This window comes from Canis lupus, chromosome 22, assembly GCF_011100685.1.
Source record: "Canis lupus familiaris isolate Mischka breed German Shepherd chromosome 22, alternate assembly UU_Cfam_GSD_1.0, whole genome shotgun sequence".
NCBI lineage: Eukaryota > Metazoa > Chordata > Mammalia > Carnivora > Canidae > Canis > Canis lupus.
The window spans coordinates 2,151,394-2,170,374 of record NC_049243.1 but is presented as its reverse complement, the minus strand read 5'-3'; the positions used below and the strand labels follow the sequence as shown (position 1 = coordinate 2,170,374).

The window sequence follows — 18,981 nt, the reverse complement described above, 5'->3', positions numbered from 1 at the left end:
CCCTGGAATCTCAGGGAGGCCCAGGGATCGGAGGGCCCGGCCACCACAGGAGATGTAAAGGCTGGTGTATCTAAAAACAGGAGCAGTTAAACCCCAAATCCTCATCCTCTTCCTGTGGGGTCAGGCAACTACCCCTTCCCAATGCTGGAATAAGACAAAAGACCTACAGCATTTAATTGCTGTGAATTTCTTATTGTGAAACAATTTCTCACTTTGTCCAAACTTCCTTCCCTCCCTTCTCCTATATAACACGACAAAGAAAATGAGTTAGGAAAATAATCTAGAGAGGCCCTAAAGGCCTCCATTATCCATGGAATACGACAATATTCTAGAAATGAAGAAATTTCCAGACTGAAGAGTCAACAGAATGATGAATACATAAAAATTATCCATACCAGAGTACATACTCATGATTTTTTCAGAAAATGGGGAACAAAGAAAAGATCCTTAAAGCTTCCAAAGAGGAAAAAAACAGTCATATGCAAAAATAACAGAAATCGCAATGGCATGAGAATCTCAATAGTAACCCTGAAACTTGAGAGGTGCGATGACTTTAAAGTTCTGAGGAAATAGGATTTTCAATCAGGAATTTGATTAAGTCCAGATGAACCACTGAACAACTGTATGTGTAAAATGAAGACATTTTAAGAGAATGTCTCAAAGATTTCTCTCACACTCCTTTCCTTGGGAAGCTACTAGAGAATGTGTTTTCACCTAAATAAGGGTATAATCCAAGGAGGAAGACACAGGGCACAATAGGGGATCCAGGGGCACCAGGGTTAAGCATCTGCCTTCAGCTATGGTCATTATCCCGAGGTCCTGGGATGGAGCCTTGCATCTTCGGGCTCCCTGCTCAGTGGGGAGTCTGTCCCTTTCCTCCTCATGCTCTCTCTCTCAAATAAATCTCTAAAAAAATAAAAAATAAAAATAGAGGATCCAGAAAGAACAAAGGTGAGGGGGTAAATGAAGTTCTGGGCTGAGAGCTGGATGGCGGGCCGACAGTGACCAGTACCAGTTAGAACGTGGGGACAGAGGGCTCCAGAGACAACTAGGTGATCTCAGATGTGCTGAGACACAATATTGCTCTATGGACAAGTGTTGGCATAACGACAGACCTATAGAAAAATAAGTGAATGAACCCCAGGAAAACAAACAGTTGTACAGAAAGGTGATGGCTCAGCTATAAATCACACAGAGTCCTAATGATGTAAATACTAAATATCGATTTAACCAAAAAGGTGATACTGCTATAGTGAAAGGATCGGGGGAGGAAAAGAAGTGGAAAAGAAAGCTAACTTTTTTTTTTTTTTAATTTTTTTTTTTAATTTATGATAGTCACACACAGAGAGAGAGAGAGAGAGAGGGGCAGAGACATAGGCAGAGGGAGAAGCAGGCTCCATGCACCGGGAGCCCGACATGGGATTTGATCCCGGGTCTCCAGGATCGCGCCCTGGGCCAAAGGCAGGCGCTAAACCACTGCACCACCCAGGGATCCCAGAAAGCTAACTTCTATCTGCCATGATAAAAAGTGGAAAGATAAGATCTAAAATTGAAAATCCAGAAAAAGTAGTGTTAAGCATGTTAATTTAAAAATATGAGATTAAACATGAGAAGAAACATCTGAAGGAGTTAGAAGTGGTTCCCTTCTGAAGGGCAGTTTCTAAGACTGAGGAGGGGTGAGGCAGAGGTTCTTCTGTTTTTTACTAAAAGCCATATACTACTGATGGCTTAGTGTTTTAAATGGTTTCATTTGTTTTAAAACTATTTGTTGGGATGCCTGGGTGGCTCAGGGGTTGAGCGTCTGCCTTCGGCTCAGGGTGTGATCCTGGGATCCAGGATCGAGTCCCACATCGGGCTCCCTGCATGGAGCCTGCTTCTCCTTCTGCCTGTGTCTCTGACTCTCGTTCTCTCTCTGTGTCTCTCATGAATAAATAAATAAAATCTTAAAAAAAAAAAAAAACTATTTGTTATATATATAAAATATGCACAAATACTTGTGCCATGCGTAGATCTCATACATAACATGTTTAAAGTATATTGTATAAAATGTATAATAATCAAAATTGGATTAAAGAAAACTATCCCCACAAGAAAATAAGTTATTATTATTTTTTATTTTATGTTTATTTGTGTTTAGATCTTAATTTTAACACTCAAGATAGTTAAGACTACATGATCTGGACTCTGGAAATAACTCCAAGAGTTATAATTTTCTAAGATCACCACGTTGAAGAAAATCAAGAATTTAAATATGTATGTTTTAGGGGTACCTAAATGGCTCAGTCCATTAAATGTCCGACTACTGATTCCAGCTCAGGTCATGACCTCAGGGTTATGAGATCAAGCCCCACACTGGGCTCTGCATTCAGCAGAGAATCTGCTTGAGATATTCTCTCTCCCTCTCCCTCTGCCCCTCCCTCAACTTGCACATGAGAGTACACATGCATTCTCTCTCTCTCAAATAATCTTTATTTTTAAAATAAATAAATAAATAAATGTATATGTTTTAGTGTGTTTACTCTAAAAAACCACCCCAGTGTTTTATAATCAGAAAGCAATGACCAGTTAAAACTGGTGTTTGTTAGGGAAAAAAATCAAATCATTAGGTCACAAGACATGACAAGCAGAACCAGTCAGCAAAGTAGTAACTGCTTGAAAGAGCCAGTGTGATGCCAGAAAGCATGGTTACACAACATGGAAGTGAGATCATCACCTCATTATGCTCAACACCAGTTATATTCTCACTAGACATTCATGCTCAGATCTGGATCTCACAGCTTGAGAAAGAGGCAGACAGCTTGGAATAGATTCAGATTTGAGTTAAAGGCAATTAAAAAGCTCAATACTAAGACCTCTGGCAATATCCAAGGAAGCTGTGATTACTCAGTCTGGAGGGAGAGAAGCAAACAGAAAGTTTCCCCCAAGAAAATCAGAGGGTCTCTGCTAGAGAGAGCGAGAGTTAACATGCTTAAAATATAAAGGGAAGAATTCAGGTTATTCAGAGTCCTGGTTGCCCACAGTGCAGATAAATTACCAGAGAAGAAAGTTATATTCTCCTTGTTCAGTGATCTTAGGGTGGCAGAGATTAAGAGGAGAAGAATCTATCCCACATTCTTTCCAGATGGCACACACATGAATGCCAGGGACTAAACCAAGATTTCTTAGATTCAAGATTCAGGAACTACACAATGAAAGGAAAACCAGCATTATGTGTGTTTATAAAAATGTGCCAAGTAAAATCTGAAAGTTGCCTTGCTACCAGAAATCTATGGAAAAATTAGGCTGAAGGACTATTTCATTTGCTGTATCTAATCTTTAACAACTTTGCATTAGCATTCTAATGTTTGCTTAATTTGCGAGCAATGTTATGGCTGTTCCAGAATTAGCCTGAAGTGCTTAACTTTTAGTTTGGTATAGTTCCCAGAAATTAAGAAATAAACCATTCAAAATTATTTCATAAGGCCCCACCTCCCCTCAGCTCAGAATTAATGCTCGATTTCCCACAAACTGAAAAGCTGGCTTTGTTCCCTCTTTACCTTCGGTGCTGAGAAGGACATGTGGTCCACTCCCATAACTAAGGCTTTTAATCTTCTTTCCACATAAGGCTTCTAGCTTTTTGGGTACAAGTGTACTCTGATTATCTCCAGTTCCTAGACAGTTACTGTAGTTCAGTCCGAATACAAAGACCTAGAAAACAAATAGTTTTGTCTCAGTCAGCTGGCCTGAAGTTACACCAAGGCCCCTTCTCCACTCTGAAAATAAGACACACTAAGTTCAGTGTGACAGCTCAGTAGGTAGGAAGAAACTGATCTGATTAAGAAAAATTAAGAAAAAAACCTCTGCTGCCATAACTTAAGTTTTAGAATATCTAACCATACTATGATATTCAAAGAGTAGTAGAGGGTTAAGGGGTAGTAAAACTGAAGAAACTGAGAGAGAGATTATATTAGACACAGTCTTCTTGAATTTCAGGTTCTTTTATCCCCAACCTTTTCAAAGGATAAGGAGGTAGGCCTTGTTGGATACACTTGGGATAGTGGTAGGAGAAAAGATTGGAAGGAAAGTAAGGGCCAAGGGGATAAAGTGCCAAAAAACATACAAGGGAAAGTGGAATGAATGTGTCTATGGATCTTCCACTGCAATATTTCAAAACAGAGCTTGATATGAATAAATTTGCATTCTGGGATGATCGGCTGGCCACAATCTTTTCTCAGTCTTCAAACTTCACACTCAAATTCCACTCCGCATTTTGAGAGATTCTTACCTCATCATTGTCAGTAACGTACAAGGCTTCATTGGCTGAGGTGCCAAAGACACATGCTTTCCGAATAGATGCAATTTCTTGAGGTGAGAGCAGAGTGAAGATTGGCCACTTTCCTACATCCACCATGACTCTGGATTCAAGTAATTCTTATAAATAAGCCGACATCTCTGCCATAACAGAAAAGATCCCAAGAAAAAGAATGAAATAACCACTAAACTAAAAAAAAAAAAAAAAAAAAAAAAAAAAAACGGCACTGTGAATAAAAGGAAACAAAACCTAATTCCAAAAGAAACTACCTACCTTTGGTTAAATGGATCACTCACTTTCCCCAGCAACCTGTCCAATCCTTCCTCCACCATCAAACTTGGGCCTTTCTCTGCAATGAGAGGAACAACTTGCTAGAACCAGCTGTTTGTCTTGCCTACTTGCAAGTCAGTACTTATCTGTTACATCCATACTCATGCAACCAGACAGCAGATGAGGAAAAGGCATGCTAACCGGATGAAACCACGGTCTCTCGTCATTTTTTCCTTAGGTTACTGAGATAAAGTTAAAGGTTACAATACTAGTTTGTCTAAGACACTGAATTCTTGCTTAGGAGAGGGAGGGAGGGAGAAAGGGTGTGTGTGTGTACATGAATGTTATGTTATAAAAATCAGAATCATTACCTCTACCTCCCCGCTGTCCCACTACCACCCTGCAGGATACACCCAAAGATCCCCATCCCTTGTAGAAAACCACTGCCATACCAAGCGGCTGTTTAATGATGGGAATGCGACATCCCTCATGGGAGTCTAGAGTGGCAAGAATATTAAGAAGGACTAGCCTAAGATATACTGAATGAAACCATAAAAGAAAGGATTTATTCTGGTCCTGATTTCTATGACCATATTTTCTACATATATACAGATCAAATTTCATTTCACATTGAAAAAAGTTATCATACAAACAAGGGAAGACAATTCACCCTCATCTCAGTGTTCAAGGTCATAACTATAGCTTCCATGCAAGGGGCAATTAGCTTAAATAGTATCCTATAAAAAGCAGACATAGGTATAAATTTCCATAAAAGTCTAAACTTGACCTGTTTAAGGAATTTTATACAAAGAGCCCTGGTCATGCCTCCAATTCTTCTAGGGTTAAAAAGCATTTCTAGAAATTCCAGGGAGCTACACAGGCACAAAACCCTACCACGCCAAGTGAGTTTCCATTCTGGCTCTTACCTCTGGAAATTGAAATAGAACCAGTTTATAAATACAACCAGGATTTCCTAATGAGGTACAGAACTCCTGAAGTTCCTTCCTACTTCTCTCCTCAGACCTCTAAAAATAGCCAAGAGAGCCAGGCTCAAGACCAAGGCCTTCTGGGGTCCAGGACCTCTGAGAACACCTTGGGGCTTAGGTGTACTTAGCCAAGGCCTCAGTTTTCACCATCCAGGGAGACTTTTCCCATCAGCACTAACTTGGATGACAGGGAGGATGACTGCTATGCCTCAAGAATCACATCACATATTCAATAAGCATTAAACACAATCAGGACGAGCTACTCCCCATCACTCCACAGCAGACTCCTGAAACAACATTTGAATGCTCTGAGAGGTATAGACAGGTGCGTGCTGGTGAGGACACACAAAGGATTTGGGGAAAGGTAAATAATACATTAAACATGTTCGAAGATGTTGTACACGTACAACTAGTACAAAGGGGTAAAGGAAAGTAAGTCTCCCTACCATCCCTCCCCAACCCTCTCCTCAAAGGCAACCACTGTGGACAGTTGTTGCTAATTCCTTCCAGAGGCAGTGTATACTTACAAAAGCACTGGGTATATGTGTGTGTAGAAGCCTTCTTCCCCTTAGTCGACAGCACATCTTGGAAAGCATTATAGATTAGTACATGTAGACGGACTTCATTTCTTTTCACTGGCACTTATTTTTTTTAAAGATTTTATTTATTTATTCATGAGACACAGAGAGAGGAAGAGACACAGGCAGAGGGAGAAGCAGGCTCCATGCAGGGAGCCCGACGTGGGACTTGATCCCGGGTCTCCAGGATCACGCCCTGGGCCGAAGGCAGGTGCTAAACCGCTGAGCCACCCAGGCTGCCCTCACTGGTACTTTTAAATAGCATTCCACCCATCAAGTTAACAACTTATCTGCTTCTACTGAGAGACTGTTTAAGTCACTGCTAGTCTTTTCCTAACACAAACAAGCCTGCAATTATTGTCTACATATATTATTGCATATGCACGTCTTTTCTGATATATACATTTATAAGATAAATTCCTAAAAATGAAGCTGCTGGGTTAAAGTCTAATTGCTATTTTATCTTTTTTTTTAAGATTATTTATTTGAGAGAGCAAGCACACAGGAGGGGAGGGAGTCTTAAGGCACCACCCGGGCACCCCAAATTGCTATTTTACCTTTAACAGTTACCTCAAATTGTTCTCTACCGAAATAGTGCCAGTATATAAAATAACCACCAATGTATGGCAGCACCTGATTAGCCACATCCTTACTACACAGCGTATTATCATCGTATCTTGGTTTTCTTTCAACTTGAATTTCTCTTATGATGAGTGAGGCTGGGCATCATTTAAAAAAATAATCGCAATAATAGCAACAATAATAACTGATAATTCTCGAGCAGTATGTGTGCCAAGTACTGTTCTTGATATTTTATATCTATTAATTCATGTAATCCTCAACTTACAGACAAGGAAATAGGACACAAAGATATTTTAAGAATTTGCTCAAATCATAAAGTGGCTGACTCAGGGCCTGAAGCCGCACAGAACCTGGAATCTGCATATGCACTCCTCACCTCTTGGCCTCATGCGTCATCCTTTTATAAAGTCCCTTTTTTCCTACTGGACTATTGTTCTTTTCTTTGCTCTTGATTTTTGTGTTCTTTATATGGTATGATTGCCTTAAATGCTCTTAGAAATAACAAAAAAGATGCCTCCTACCCTGCACCCAAATGGCCTGCCTTGTGTCTCTTACAAAATAGGGAAGAAGTCACAAGAAAGGAATAGTATAAATGAATACAAGCATAATGAATTCCAAATAAAAAAACAATCCTTTATTTTCCTAGGTTATGAATCACATCAAAGTTAGTCCTCAAAACTTAATATTGTATGTAATATGGAATTTTAAATAAACAGGGAAAAGGGGAGGGATTTAAGTTAGCCAAAGAAAATATGATTCGTCACATTTAAAATTACAACACAAAGGGGGGCGTCTGGGTGGCTCAGTAGGTTAGGCGTCTGCCTTCAGCTCAGATCATGATCTCAGGGTCCTGGAGAGCCCCCCATCGGGCTCCCAGCCCAGCAAGGAGCCTGCTTCCCTCTGCCCCCCACCTCCACCTCCCTGCCCCCACTCTCTATCGTGCTGACCCTCAAATAAATAAATCAAGTATTTTTAAAAAATTACAACACAGAGGGATACTAACATTCAAACGTACACAATTTCCTGACAACAGCACAATTATTCTGAAGTCATGAATCAGTCACACAGGCAACTATGCCCCCAAGGGTTTGGCAAGCTACTGGAAAACCAGACTTCCATAATGATGGCTTATTATGCGAACTGAGTTTACCCATCGCTGAATTACTTGCAGCTTTATTTTACAAGATGTCTGTCCAAAGTCTTGTAAATTAAAAGTCAGCATAAAACCAGGTCATGTATCTTACAGGTCCATACCCCTCATGGGATCAGAAGCATTACCAACAGTCTGCATGGTGGGAAAGAGAGTCCTGAGGCGCAGGCTGGCTTTTAACTAATCAGGGTGACATGCCACCTACCTTTACGAGCCTGGGTTTCTCAAAAATCCGTCCTATAAAACTCTGTAACGTTGTGGTCAAGCTGGGATGAACAAGCCACAGGGGATTTCAGATGGTGTGAGAACGAGGGCAGTACTGCTGCCCAGGCAAGTCATTACCCCAACAATCCCATGAGGTGGGTAAAGACCAGGAAGGAAGACACTGACAGTGATCATGAACTGCTGCGGCCCCACAGGAGGCAGCCTCACACACATTATTTTATCTTCTCCATACTCCTGTGAGGAAGAAGGGCCATAATCCATTCTTCGTAGATGAGGAATGAGGTTCAGAGGTAAAGCGACTTCCCAAGGTCACAGAGCAGTGAAAAGCACAGTCCGAACTCAACCCCAAGCCCTCTGAGTCTTCTTACATCAGAGAACATCAGCCCTGGCCCCTGAGAGGTTAAACTTCTCGAATATTACTTCCTTCTGACTTTATTTTGCCTAATACTGTATACCAGCATCTGTCTTTAAAATGCTTCAAATATAAAAAGTACTTCTCCCTACCCCCCCAAAAAATGTGTTCCCTCATTTGCTTCCATCTAAATTTGGCTGGTTAAACCCTGTGAATGTCACTCATTCCTTCCTCCTTCCAAAAACCACTAAGTAGCAGGCTCCGGAGACCAAATGCACCTTTGTCCTCAGGGACTCCCAAGAGTGTATGAGCACAAGGTGCCTCCTTGGCTGCAGGCTGCTAAAGCACAAAGGATGCCTTGGTTAGACTCGCCCAAGCTGAGCAGCTGAGGACACGAACAGGGTATCCTCAGACCTCGGACAAGGTTCTCCGAGAGGTTCTGTGTAGGTAATTAAAACTCAGGATGTGGGATCCCTGGCTGGCGCAGCAGTTTGGCGCCTGCCTTTGGCCCAGGGCATGATCCTGGAGACCCGGGATCGAGTCCCACGTCGGGCTCCCGGTGCACGGAGCCTGCTTCTCCCTCTGCCTATGTCTCTGCCTCTCTCTCTCTCTCTGTGACTATCATAAATAAATAAAAATTAAAAAAAAAAAAAAAACCTCAGGATGTGCTATGTGCTGTACAGATCAGATCAGTCCTGAACTCCGGCATGTGGCATACCTTGTCCTAAGGCAGCATAATGTAAATGCAAATACCATCAACATTTTCCAATTAACTCAAAATGATCACCATCATCATTACAATTAGATTACTGTGGTGAGATGTTTAATTTCTCCACTTACCTGGGGGCAGCAACACCTTTGCTAATATTTTTTTATTAAAGATTTTATTTATTGATTGATGAGAGAGAGAGAGAATGGGAGGAGAGGAGAACGGGGAGTTACTGTTTAATGGGCACAGAGCGTCAGTTTGGGAAGACTAGAACGTTCTATGGAGACAGGCAGTGGTAACCGCTGCACAATAATATGAATGTTTTTGATGTCAGTAAACTGTATACTTAGAAATGGTTAAAATAATTAATTTTATGTTATGTATATTCTACCGTAATTTTTGAAAATCAAATTATGGGGGCACCTGAGTGGCTCAGTTGGTTAAGGGACCAACTCTTGGTTTTGACTGTGCTCTGTGGGGAGTCCACCTGAGATTCTCTTCCTTTCCCTGTGCTCCTTCCCCACACACGTGCATACATTCTTCTCTTGCTCTCAAATGATCTTTTTAAAAAATTAAAAATAAAATGATGATCCCATGGATTTACATCAACCTGTATTAATAAGTTCAAAGCTATACGTTTTTATTTATTTTTATTTTTTAAAAAGATTTTATTTATTTATTCATGAGAGACACAGAGAGAGAGAGAGAGAGAGGCAGAGACAAAGGCAAAGGGAGAAACAGGCTCCATGCAAGGAGCCCAATGTGGGACTTGATCCTGGGGCTCCAGGATCTTGCCCTGGGCCTAAGGCAGGGGCTAAACCGCTGAGCCACCGAGGGATCCCCAAAGCTATATGTTTTTAAATTAAATATAGAAGTGTTCCAGTCCTAAAAAATATTTTTGAAAAAGTAAAATCAAAATTAATTCTGTCTTGGGAAGGTAAGTTTAGATTAGAGAAATCTTAAATGGAACACTTCTAAAAGACATACAGCCTTCTTAGAACTTTCCAGCATATATAGCAATTCAAACTAAACCAACTACTTGTTATGATGACCAGTCCTCCTAGAGATTATTATAAAAATGAGTTCTAATCAGCATGTCAGTTATATTAAATAATCACCTCTGAGGGCAGCCCGGGTGGCTCAGCGGTTTAGCACAGCCTTCAGCCCAGGGTGTGATCCTGGAGACCCAGGATCGAGTCCCACATCAGGCTCTCCCCATGGAGCCTGCTTCTCCCTCTGCCTGTGTCTCTGCCTCTCTCTCTCTCTCTCTTTCATGAATAAATAAAATCTTAAAAAAAAAATACAGTTAAAAAAATCATCTCTGAAGTACTTCAATAAGATAATCTTTTTTCGGGGATCCCTGGGTGGCTCAGGGGTTTGGCGTCTGCCTTTGGCCCAGGGTGCAATCCTGGAGTCCCGGGATCGAGTCCCACGTTGGGCTCCCGGCATGGGCCTGCTTCTCCCTCCTCCTGTGTCTCTGCCTCTCTCTCTCTCTCTCTCTCTATGTCTATTATAAATAAATAAATCTTTAAAAAAAAAAAGATAATCTTTTTTCTTTTGCAACATTTTTTTTTTTGCTTATTACTTAGGAAGTACTTCCTTATACAAAGCATTAATATGTTCAGCCTCAATTGTGCATTAATAAGTGAATCAATGATTTCTTGCTTTTCTGCCATATGGAAATAAAGCAAGAATAGTGCAGAAATAAGAAAGCAAAGGATGGAAGCATTTTAACACCTCAAAGGATAATAGGTCAACTCATGTGGATCTCCATATTTTCTCTGGCGCTTGAAAATATACCCTATATTCCCAAAGACTTCTTTTGTGTCCATTGGTAACAGATCAAAATCCCATTCCCTAGATGGCTTTTCCCAGTGAACCAGCACTGCCCCTCAGAAAGCTCGTGGCATGGAGAAGAAAAGGTTATTTTATTTTACACTCTAAAAGCAAATTTAGTCAAGAGGACAAACACAGACCTTCCAATTTTAGAAATCTACATTTAGAATGGAAGACTAAAGGAGTAATGTAGCAACCGATCTTTGGATCCCTCTAGGAGCAATTTATTTTCCCTTCCCCAGGGCACCAAGTAACTGTTAAAGGAAGGTTTGCTTTACTGATCTGGCAGAAAATGTATTTGAATACATTTACATGGATTTTAAAAAAACAACAGGAAATGGAGAAACTAGTAAAGGAAAACTTTGTTTTTGATAAAATAATGCTCTCAATATTAAACAACGCTGGAAATTAGAATTGTAACGTACTAGCAAGTGGCTTCCACACGGGTATCACCCTCACTTTAACCTGCATGTATTTGGCACAAAGGAGACGGATGCAACGGACGGGAGAGTCCACATCAGAACGTGTCTCCTGCTGACCTAAAACAGTTTGCTAAGGAAGAGGTCAGAATACCGTGAACAGCCACGCAGGCTGGTTAGCTGGCACCAAGATTCTGACTCTTCTAGTGGCGTCATTCTTGGGGCAGGAGGAAGTGTGTACCCTTCCTTATCTCGGAAGCTGATATTCTCACAGTAAACATAAAGGACTCTGAATGCTCAGTCCCCTTAGAGGTGGCCTGTATGATCTTCAGCACACCAGATATGGCCTGCTACAGACTATTTCAAATAGCTACGTCAAATATGAAAAACGACGTTGTAATTGCAAAAAAACTTTATTTAAATTAAAGCACTTACACGTACACTGAAAATCTCTAATAGAGGTTTTTTCTTCTGTTTTCAGAAACTGGATGGGTAATGATTTATTATCAGCTTAAGTTGCTAAGCTGCCTTACAACAGGAATTTATTTATAGTTAATGAGCTATTGATAAAGTCTAAGATGCCTCACCAAAAAAAGCACTACTGTAGGATATTGTGAACAAAATAATAGCATATATTAATTCTTCCTCTGACAATGACCCCACACACCAAGAATGTTGGGGGAAATCATAAAGAGCAATACGTTCATGGTCTCTGGTTTTTTTTTTTTTTTTGTTTTTTTTTTTGGTCTCTGGCTCTGAAGAGATTATGGTCTTCTTAAGATTTTATTTATTTATTCACGAGAGACACAGAAAGGGAGGCAGAGACAAAAGCAGAGGGAGAAGCAGGCTCCATCCAGGGAGCCCGATGCGGGACTCGATCCCAGGATCACGCCCTGAGCCGAAGGCGGCGCTAAACCACTTAGCCACCCGGGGACCTGCGAGATTATGGTCTAAAAGAAAGATCCTAGGAAGTGGAAACCTGGAACACAAATACAAGTAGAATAACCAGACAACAGAATACCACATACAAATATATGGTCTATGTGATACATATGAATGTATAAATGGAAAAAAATTATGTGCACAACAGTTACAACCAAATGAAAATGATATATCCTGGAAAACTGCTACACGAAATTCCAGAAATCAAATTCTTAGTATCCTAGCAGATGATAAAAATGTAAGCATTTCCTCAGTGAAGATCACCCAGTTTCCTGCAGGAATGAGGGTTTTTCATAGCTTTCTTCCTTTTTTCACCAACGGAAGTTCCTGTCTGAGCACAAAAGATGTAAGTGTGTAGCCATCTTTCTCTATTTTTGAGTATTGCATTTTAATTCTAGTAAGACTTTCAAAGAGATGAGTTGTAGGGTTTTAGGCTAACTTCTGGGGTGCAACTCCACAGCTTGTCATGTCACACGTCTACGCCACAGCAAAATAAATTCAGGAAACCTCTCAAGTTACAGAAGAGCCAAATGTTACTCTCATCAATTTCTGCCGTACTCCTTCTAATGGTCTTTTTGAGACTGAACAGATGCTACACCTCTGACTTAGACGCCAAATGTATTTCCAAGGGCCAGACGGGCCTCTAAGACTCAGCCTCAGATTTTTATAAATAAAAATACACTTTAAGACTGCTGCAGCCATACTGTGGTGTGAGTACTGCAAAGAAGCAAAGTTTCAGAGATACTGATGCTTTTACCGCCCCAGCTACTAGAACAGCTGTCATTCACTTCTCTTTTCTGCAAGCTTACCTGACTACAAGAAAGAAAGGGAATGTCCTGAATGCTTGACAAATTCCATAAAGACAAAGGGGCTCTGAGAATGTGGCATTCTCCAAAAGAGTTGATGCCATCCTTCAAAAACACAAAGATGAACAGGTGACAAGATAATCCTCCTACCTTTGTTTAAAAACAGACCGATGTTTTAGAATTTCCTAACATAGTGACTGCCCTCTTTGTCATCAGTTTTGCTCGAATTTGTTACTCACCGGAGAGGACATCTATCACTTCCCAACACAATTAGCAATTATGGTCTCTGGAAGCAATTCTCCATCCCCCCCTCCCCCCCAATCATCTGAAGGGCCACTTTCATTTCATTGCACAGAAGCTTTAGGCAATTCTAGGACAGAGTATCTGACAGCTCATTGTAAGTGAAGAAATAATTCAACTGAAGCCACGTGCTCAGGTTAGAAAAGCAAATAACCCAAGTGGCAATAGTATTAGCAGAACAACAACAACAACGTCTCCAGGGTTGTGAAGCTGACTATAATCTTATAGAAGTACTGTTTTTATGAGATACTTCTATTTTTAAAAGGCAAACAGAATGGAACTTTGATGATTTGAAGTAATTCCTATAGTTTTGTTCTTCATTGCGCCAAACATACAAGGCTTTGTAAAACAGATCACTTCAAAAATAGATGGGTCAAAAGGCTAAAGAAATGGAGAGAATACAGTAATGCTTGATTTTATTTTTCTAATGTGTTCAAGGCTGGAATAGAAGGACCCAAGTTCAAATCCATTTATGGTATCGTGAACCTTTCCTACATGAGCAGCTCTAATGTGATTTCATCTACCAGTGTCTGCTGGCCACATTAAAATATCAACCATACCCTCTGATGGCCCAAAGCCAAATTGAAATTCCAGCAGTGGACGAGCAGAGGCATGCTGTACTCATTCAAAAAATGCTTACCTGATGTCCCCTAGGTAAAAAAGCCCCAAAGCCACCACCACAACCCCCTCCCCTGCCCCAAGCAGAACTTACATGGGGTCAGGGGGGTCTAGGTGCATAAAGAGATGTTCACCAGAGCGAGCGGCCACCGCTCTGCTGGGGAGGCGGGAATGCCATGGAACACCAGAATCTCCCAGTGGCAACTACCTGTGAGAAGACAGGCACCGGGAACGGTGAATGTATATGCCAGGTGGAGGAACTGAAAGAAATGTAGCAGGGCTGTAGCCAGAAAGCTTCGCCTTTATCCTAAGAGCAACATTTAATCACTGAAAGATCTTAAGCAGGGAAGTGGCGTGATCAGATGTACGTCTGTTAAAGATTACTTGGGCTGAATGCAGAGACCAGATGGGGATGAAGAAAAAGAGACCAGATGGGGATGAAGAAAAAGAGCCCAAGGTGGCTGCGGTAAGGCCAGCAAGAAAGCAGCCCATACCAAGGAAATGGAAATGGAGAGGCCTGGACAGGAGACAGGGGACAGGAACCCCAAGAGGGTTCTTTAACTGACAGAATGGGGGAAAGGACCTGAATAAGAGGAAAGGAGAGCTAAGGATCATACCCAGCTGCTCAGCTTAAGTGACAGTGAACCACAGTGCCACTCGTTAGGACAGAGAACACAGCCAATTTCAGGGGGGAGATGAGGAAGTCTAACCTGGACATTTGAAGTTTGGCTGCCAGTGGGATATCAAAGTGGCTATGTCCAAAAGGTCCATTTATAAATCTAAAGATCAAGAAAGAGATCTGGATTGGAGATCTGGAAATTTGGCCTGAGATCACCCAGGGAAAAATGTATGGATTAAGGGGAGAAGGGGATCTTGGAAAGAACTCTAAAAGTCCAACAGCAGAGAGACAAAGGAATACCCCTGCAGAAGAGTCTGTGAAGGAATAGGCACAGTAGAAAGAAAACCAGGAGAACATAGCATCATAGAAGCCTAGGGACAGGGATATTACAAAGGAGGTAGTGCCAAGGCCTAATGCTGCTGAGACCAAACTAGAAGGACTGAGGTATGTCCACTGGATGGAACAAGAATCACTGGTGAGTTTTGGTGAAGTTATTTATAGGTGGACAAGGCCAGATTGCAGCAGGTTGAGGAACATGTGAAAGATGAAGAAAAGGAAACAATGAATATAAACAACCTGTTCACAAAGTTTGCCTGTAAAGGAAAAGTGAAATAGCTAGGCAGTAAATGAAAATGGGCTGGAATTGAAGGTCATATTTAGAGTGATCTGTTTTAAACATGTTAAAGTCTCAAAAAAAATTTTTTTAATGCTTTTGTCTTCAAGTAATCCCTACACCCAACATGGGGCTTGAACTCACATCCCCAAGATCAAGAGTCACATGCTTTACGGACTGAGCCAGCCAGGTGCCCCAAGAGACTGAAAAATGTTTAAATGTTAGTGGGAAGGAGCCAGTAGAGAGAAAGATAAGGACAGGACACAACCACTAAACAGGGTTACTAAGGAAGTAACAAGAAGTGGAATCTGAAGCAGAAGTGCAAGACGAGTTGTAACAAGGAGGCGCGTCTTTGTGAAAACCCAGGAGAATGAAAGGACAGATATGGACGGAAGTGAGTTTCAAGGATGGGGCATCAGAAGTTGGAAACGATTTCTCTTCTCTTTTTCTCCCTTTCCCTCTGCAGCTTTCATTTCTACCAGTAATTTATGAGGATTCCAACCTCCCCATATCCTCACCAACACTAATTAATGTCTTTTTTATTACAGCCATCCTAGTGGCTGTGAAGTATCTCATTGTGGGTTTGATTTGCATTTGACTTGCTTCTGAGGTCACCTATTTCTCCCTGCAAAAATGGAAAGCTTTCTGTTCAGAGGAAGAGGAAAAATAGCAATAGAAAATGGAGGCGGGGGAGAGGAAGGTATGGAAAAGGTCTGAGGTCTAAAAAGCAGCCACCAGAGAGAAAGGGAAAGAGCACTGAGCAGAGGAACCTCTAAAGGTGCTAAGACAGAGTCCAGTAGAAGATGGAAAGCTTCAGTCTGTAAAAGTACCCATCTGAGCTCCTGTGAGTTTTTTTTCACCAGTGAAGTAAAGTAGGTGGTTGGTTTGGTTTTTTTTTTTTTTTTTTTTCTTAAACTGATCTAACCAGACTTGGAATGGGAAGCTGGTCACTTAAACATAAGGAGACAAGTGCTCCTGAACAATACATCATCTCTTTGTTGAAAGTCCTGTATATACACATATGAAATGACAGTCTGCATAAGACCCACTCTCCCTGACCCCTGAGAACAAAGCAGATCTTACACTTGTACTCTAAGTATTTATGACTACGATCATGGTACTAAATTCATCAACTGGCAAACTGCAAGAAAACACCACACATCCATCACCTCGATAATGGGTAATTCCTTTAAAACATGTTAACTTAAGACTGGTAATAACCAATTACACAAAATGATTTTTGACTTAACCAGTTACCTTGCAGAGAACAAGATACAGTCACAGTATTTGGTGAAAACTAATTCAGGAAGTACATCCTTATGCAATGTGAAATAAAGATTTGATAATTTAGAGACTTATCACTAAGGCACACTACTGCATACGCTGCCCTCAATTCTGTGCTCAGGGATCACATCTTGGGACTGACTTATGTGTGAACCAGATTCACACCAAGGGTTTTATGACGCAAGGTGCTATGTTGTTTCAATCATCTTTTGCTGAATAACATACCATCCCAAAACTCCATGGCTTAAGACAAGAGCAATTTGCTATTTCTTTCAATTCTGTGGGGTTTTTTTAAAAAAATTTTATTTCTTTTTTTTTTTTTTAATTTTATTTCTTTATTCATGAGAGACAGACAGAGAGAGAGAGAGAATGAAAGGCAGAGACACAAGCAGAGGGAGAAGCAGGTTGGATGCACAGAGCCTGACGTGGGACTCGATCTGGGGACTCCAGGATCACACCCTGCACCAAAGGCGGCACTAAACCGCTGAGCCACCCAGGCTGCCCTCAATTCTGTTTTGAGTAACTCAGTTGAGGTTACTCATGAGGCCTCACTCACACATCTGGGCCACTGCAGGTGGCCTCTCCTTCTCCTAGATTCCATGGGAGTAGACACAGACCCCATATCTTAATGGGAGGTGCAGCAGTCAAGCATAGGGATGGGAGATACTGCTGGCAGTGATCATGGGTGACACTTTACCACAGCTGTCAACAATATTACTAGATGTTTCCACTCTACTCTTCGAGTTCATGACTGAAGCACTAGAAGGGGGATAGAAAACCTTTTCTTACGCGTTGAAAAGAACATCTCGGCAAACATACTCCTCTTTTGCCCCTGTCGAATGCTAATCTCAAGAAAGCCACAGAATCTTCTTTTCTAGGGTTGTGGGAAGGATAGGCGTCATCTTTCGAGAATAGCCTGAGTATAGTCTTAACCAAGTGAAATTCATGATCTCCTGAAAGGTCACACAATTTATGAGGTGTTCGTATGATCTCATTTGTTAAAATCTAACACTAAGAAAAAAAAAAAAAAAGAGGCATCCCCAGCTATTTCAACTCTTACTATTCAAACTCTTTACCTAAACTCACAATCAAATAGACCTGGCTAAATTAAATTCTTCAATATTCAAACCCTTGCTCTTGCCTGTCCTACACTCCGGTATGAACTAGATTTGGGTATCACAGTATCCCTCATAACCCAGAATCTCACTGTCTGACCACAGCAACCCAGTAAATTTGTATAGTAAAAAGGATGTGTGCCCCCAAAACATTAACTGTTGTTATCTTTAGATACTATAATTACAGGTGATGTACATTCTTCTTTATGCTTCTCTAGTTTCTAAATTTTGTTTCCTTGCAAAATCAAAAAATTAAAAAAAAAAGGAAATCTAGAACGTGGACTTAATGTACTTGGAATTTTAAAGAATTAAGTCCAAATTGTGGGTCAAATACATAACTGATTTAGATAGTCACTTAGCTGATCTCCTCCACGAAGTCTATGCTGGTTGAACTCAAGCAACATTCACCATATTCCTCCTGTGCATCCTTCAACATGTACACAATATGTAACATCTTTAGACTGTTTTTTTTTTTTAAACCACAGAATATCTTTAAAATGTGTCCTAATGCCCTAGTTGGACTCTAGTCTCCTTGAGCACCCAAATCTTGTCTATGATGCATGACGGTTTAATGCAGTACACACAGAAAAAAAAATGAATAATAAGAATGGTCTTTGATCTCCTTTCAGTTTCATCCTGGCCACACTGACTTTTAGATATAGGAGGACGCGGTCTCAGACTCCCTAGTTTGAGCTGCTGATTCTTAAGATAAAGCCAAGCTTTTGCTAAAACGTACAGGCACTCTTTATTTTCAAAAATTCAAAAGAATTCTTTTGAGCTGCAAACTTTGATAGCTTTTTTTATGGCTCTCTGCTTTCTAAAGTTCCCAGGATTTGATCATCTGAGTCGCGGACATAAAAATCAGTGCAGAGCAAATCTCTTCAATGATTAATATCCTTCCTCTTCTTCTAGAGGGAAGAAGAAATAGGACCTGTCTTAGAAGTACTTAATAAATAGACTGGTATTCGCACGATGGATTAAAAGATACCCAACCCACAGATTAACTGCTGTATTAATAGAACGGACATAGTTACCTACTCAACCCTGAAAGCGTTTCAAAGAGGTGAAATGCGGGACGGGAGGCGAGGGACGGGAAGGGGGGACGACGGGACGACCTCAAGGGTTGAGCACCTGCCTCTGACCCAGGGCGTGACATCGGGGTCTCGGGATAGAGTCCCGCATGGGGGAAGGGGGGCTCGAGGGTTGAGCACCCGCCTCTGACCCAGGGCGTGACCTCGGGTCCCCAAATCGAGTCCCGCATGGGGAGGGGCGGGACTCAAGGGTTG

The 18,981-nt window shown here is 41.2% G+C and overlaps 1 protein-coding gene across 2 annotated transcripts in view; it reads right to left on the bottom strand.

Annotated features, from left to right (window-relative positions):
- The window catches only part of RCBTB1 (RCC1 and BTB domain containing protein 1), a 48,068-nt gene that overhangs the window by 27,943 nt on the left and 1,144 nt on the right, over positions 1–18,981 (bottom strand). The window contains exons 1-4 of one of the 2 annotated variants that reach the window (XM_038569461.1): positions 14,159–14,272; positions 4,565–4,640; positions 4,265–4,431; positions 3,537–3,687 (exon numbers count right to left, since the gene is read on the bottom strand). In XM_038569461.1, coding sequence (XP_038425389.1) covers positions 3,537–3,687; positions 4,265–4,390 — 277 coding nt within the window. In that variant the 5' untranslated portion in view covers positions 4,391–4,431; positions 4,565–4,640; positions 14,159–14,272. Of the gene's footprint in view, positions 1–3,536; positions 3,688–4,264; positions 4,432–4,564; positions 4,641–14,158; positions 14,273–18,981 lie in introns of those variants that run through there. The other variant, XM_038569460.1, reaches the window with a different exon arrangement.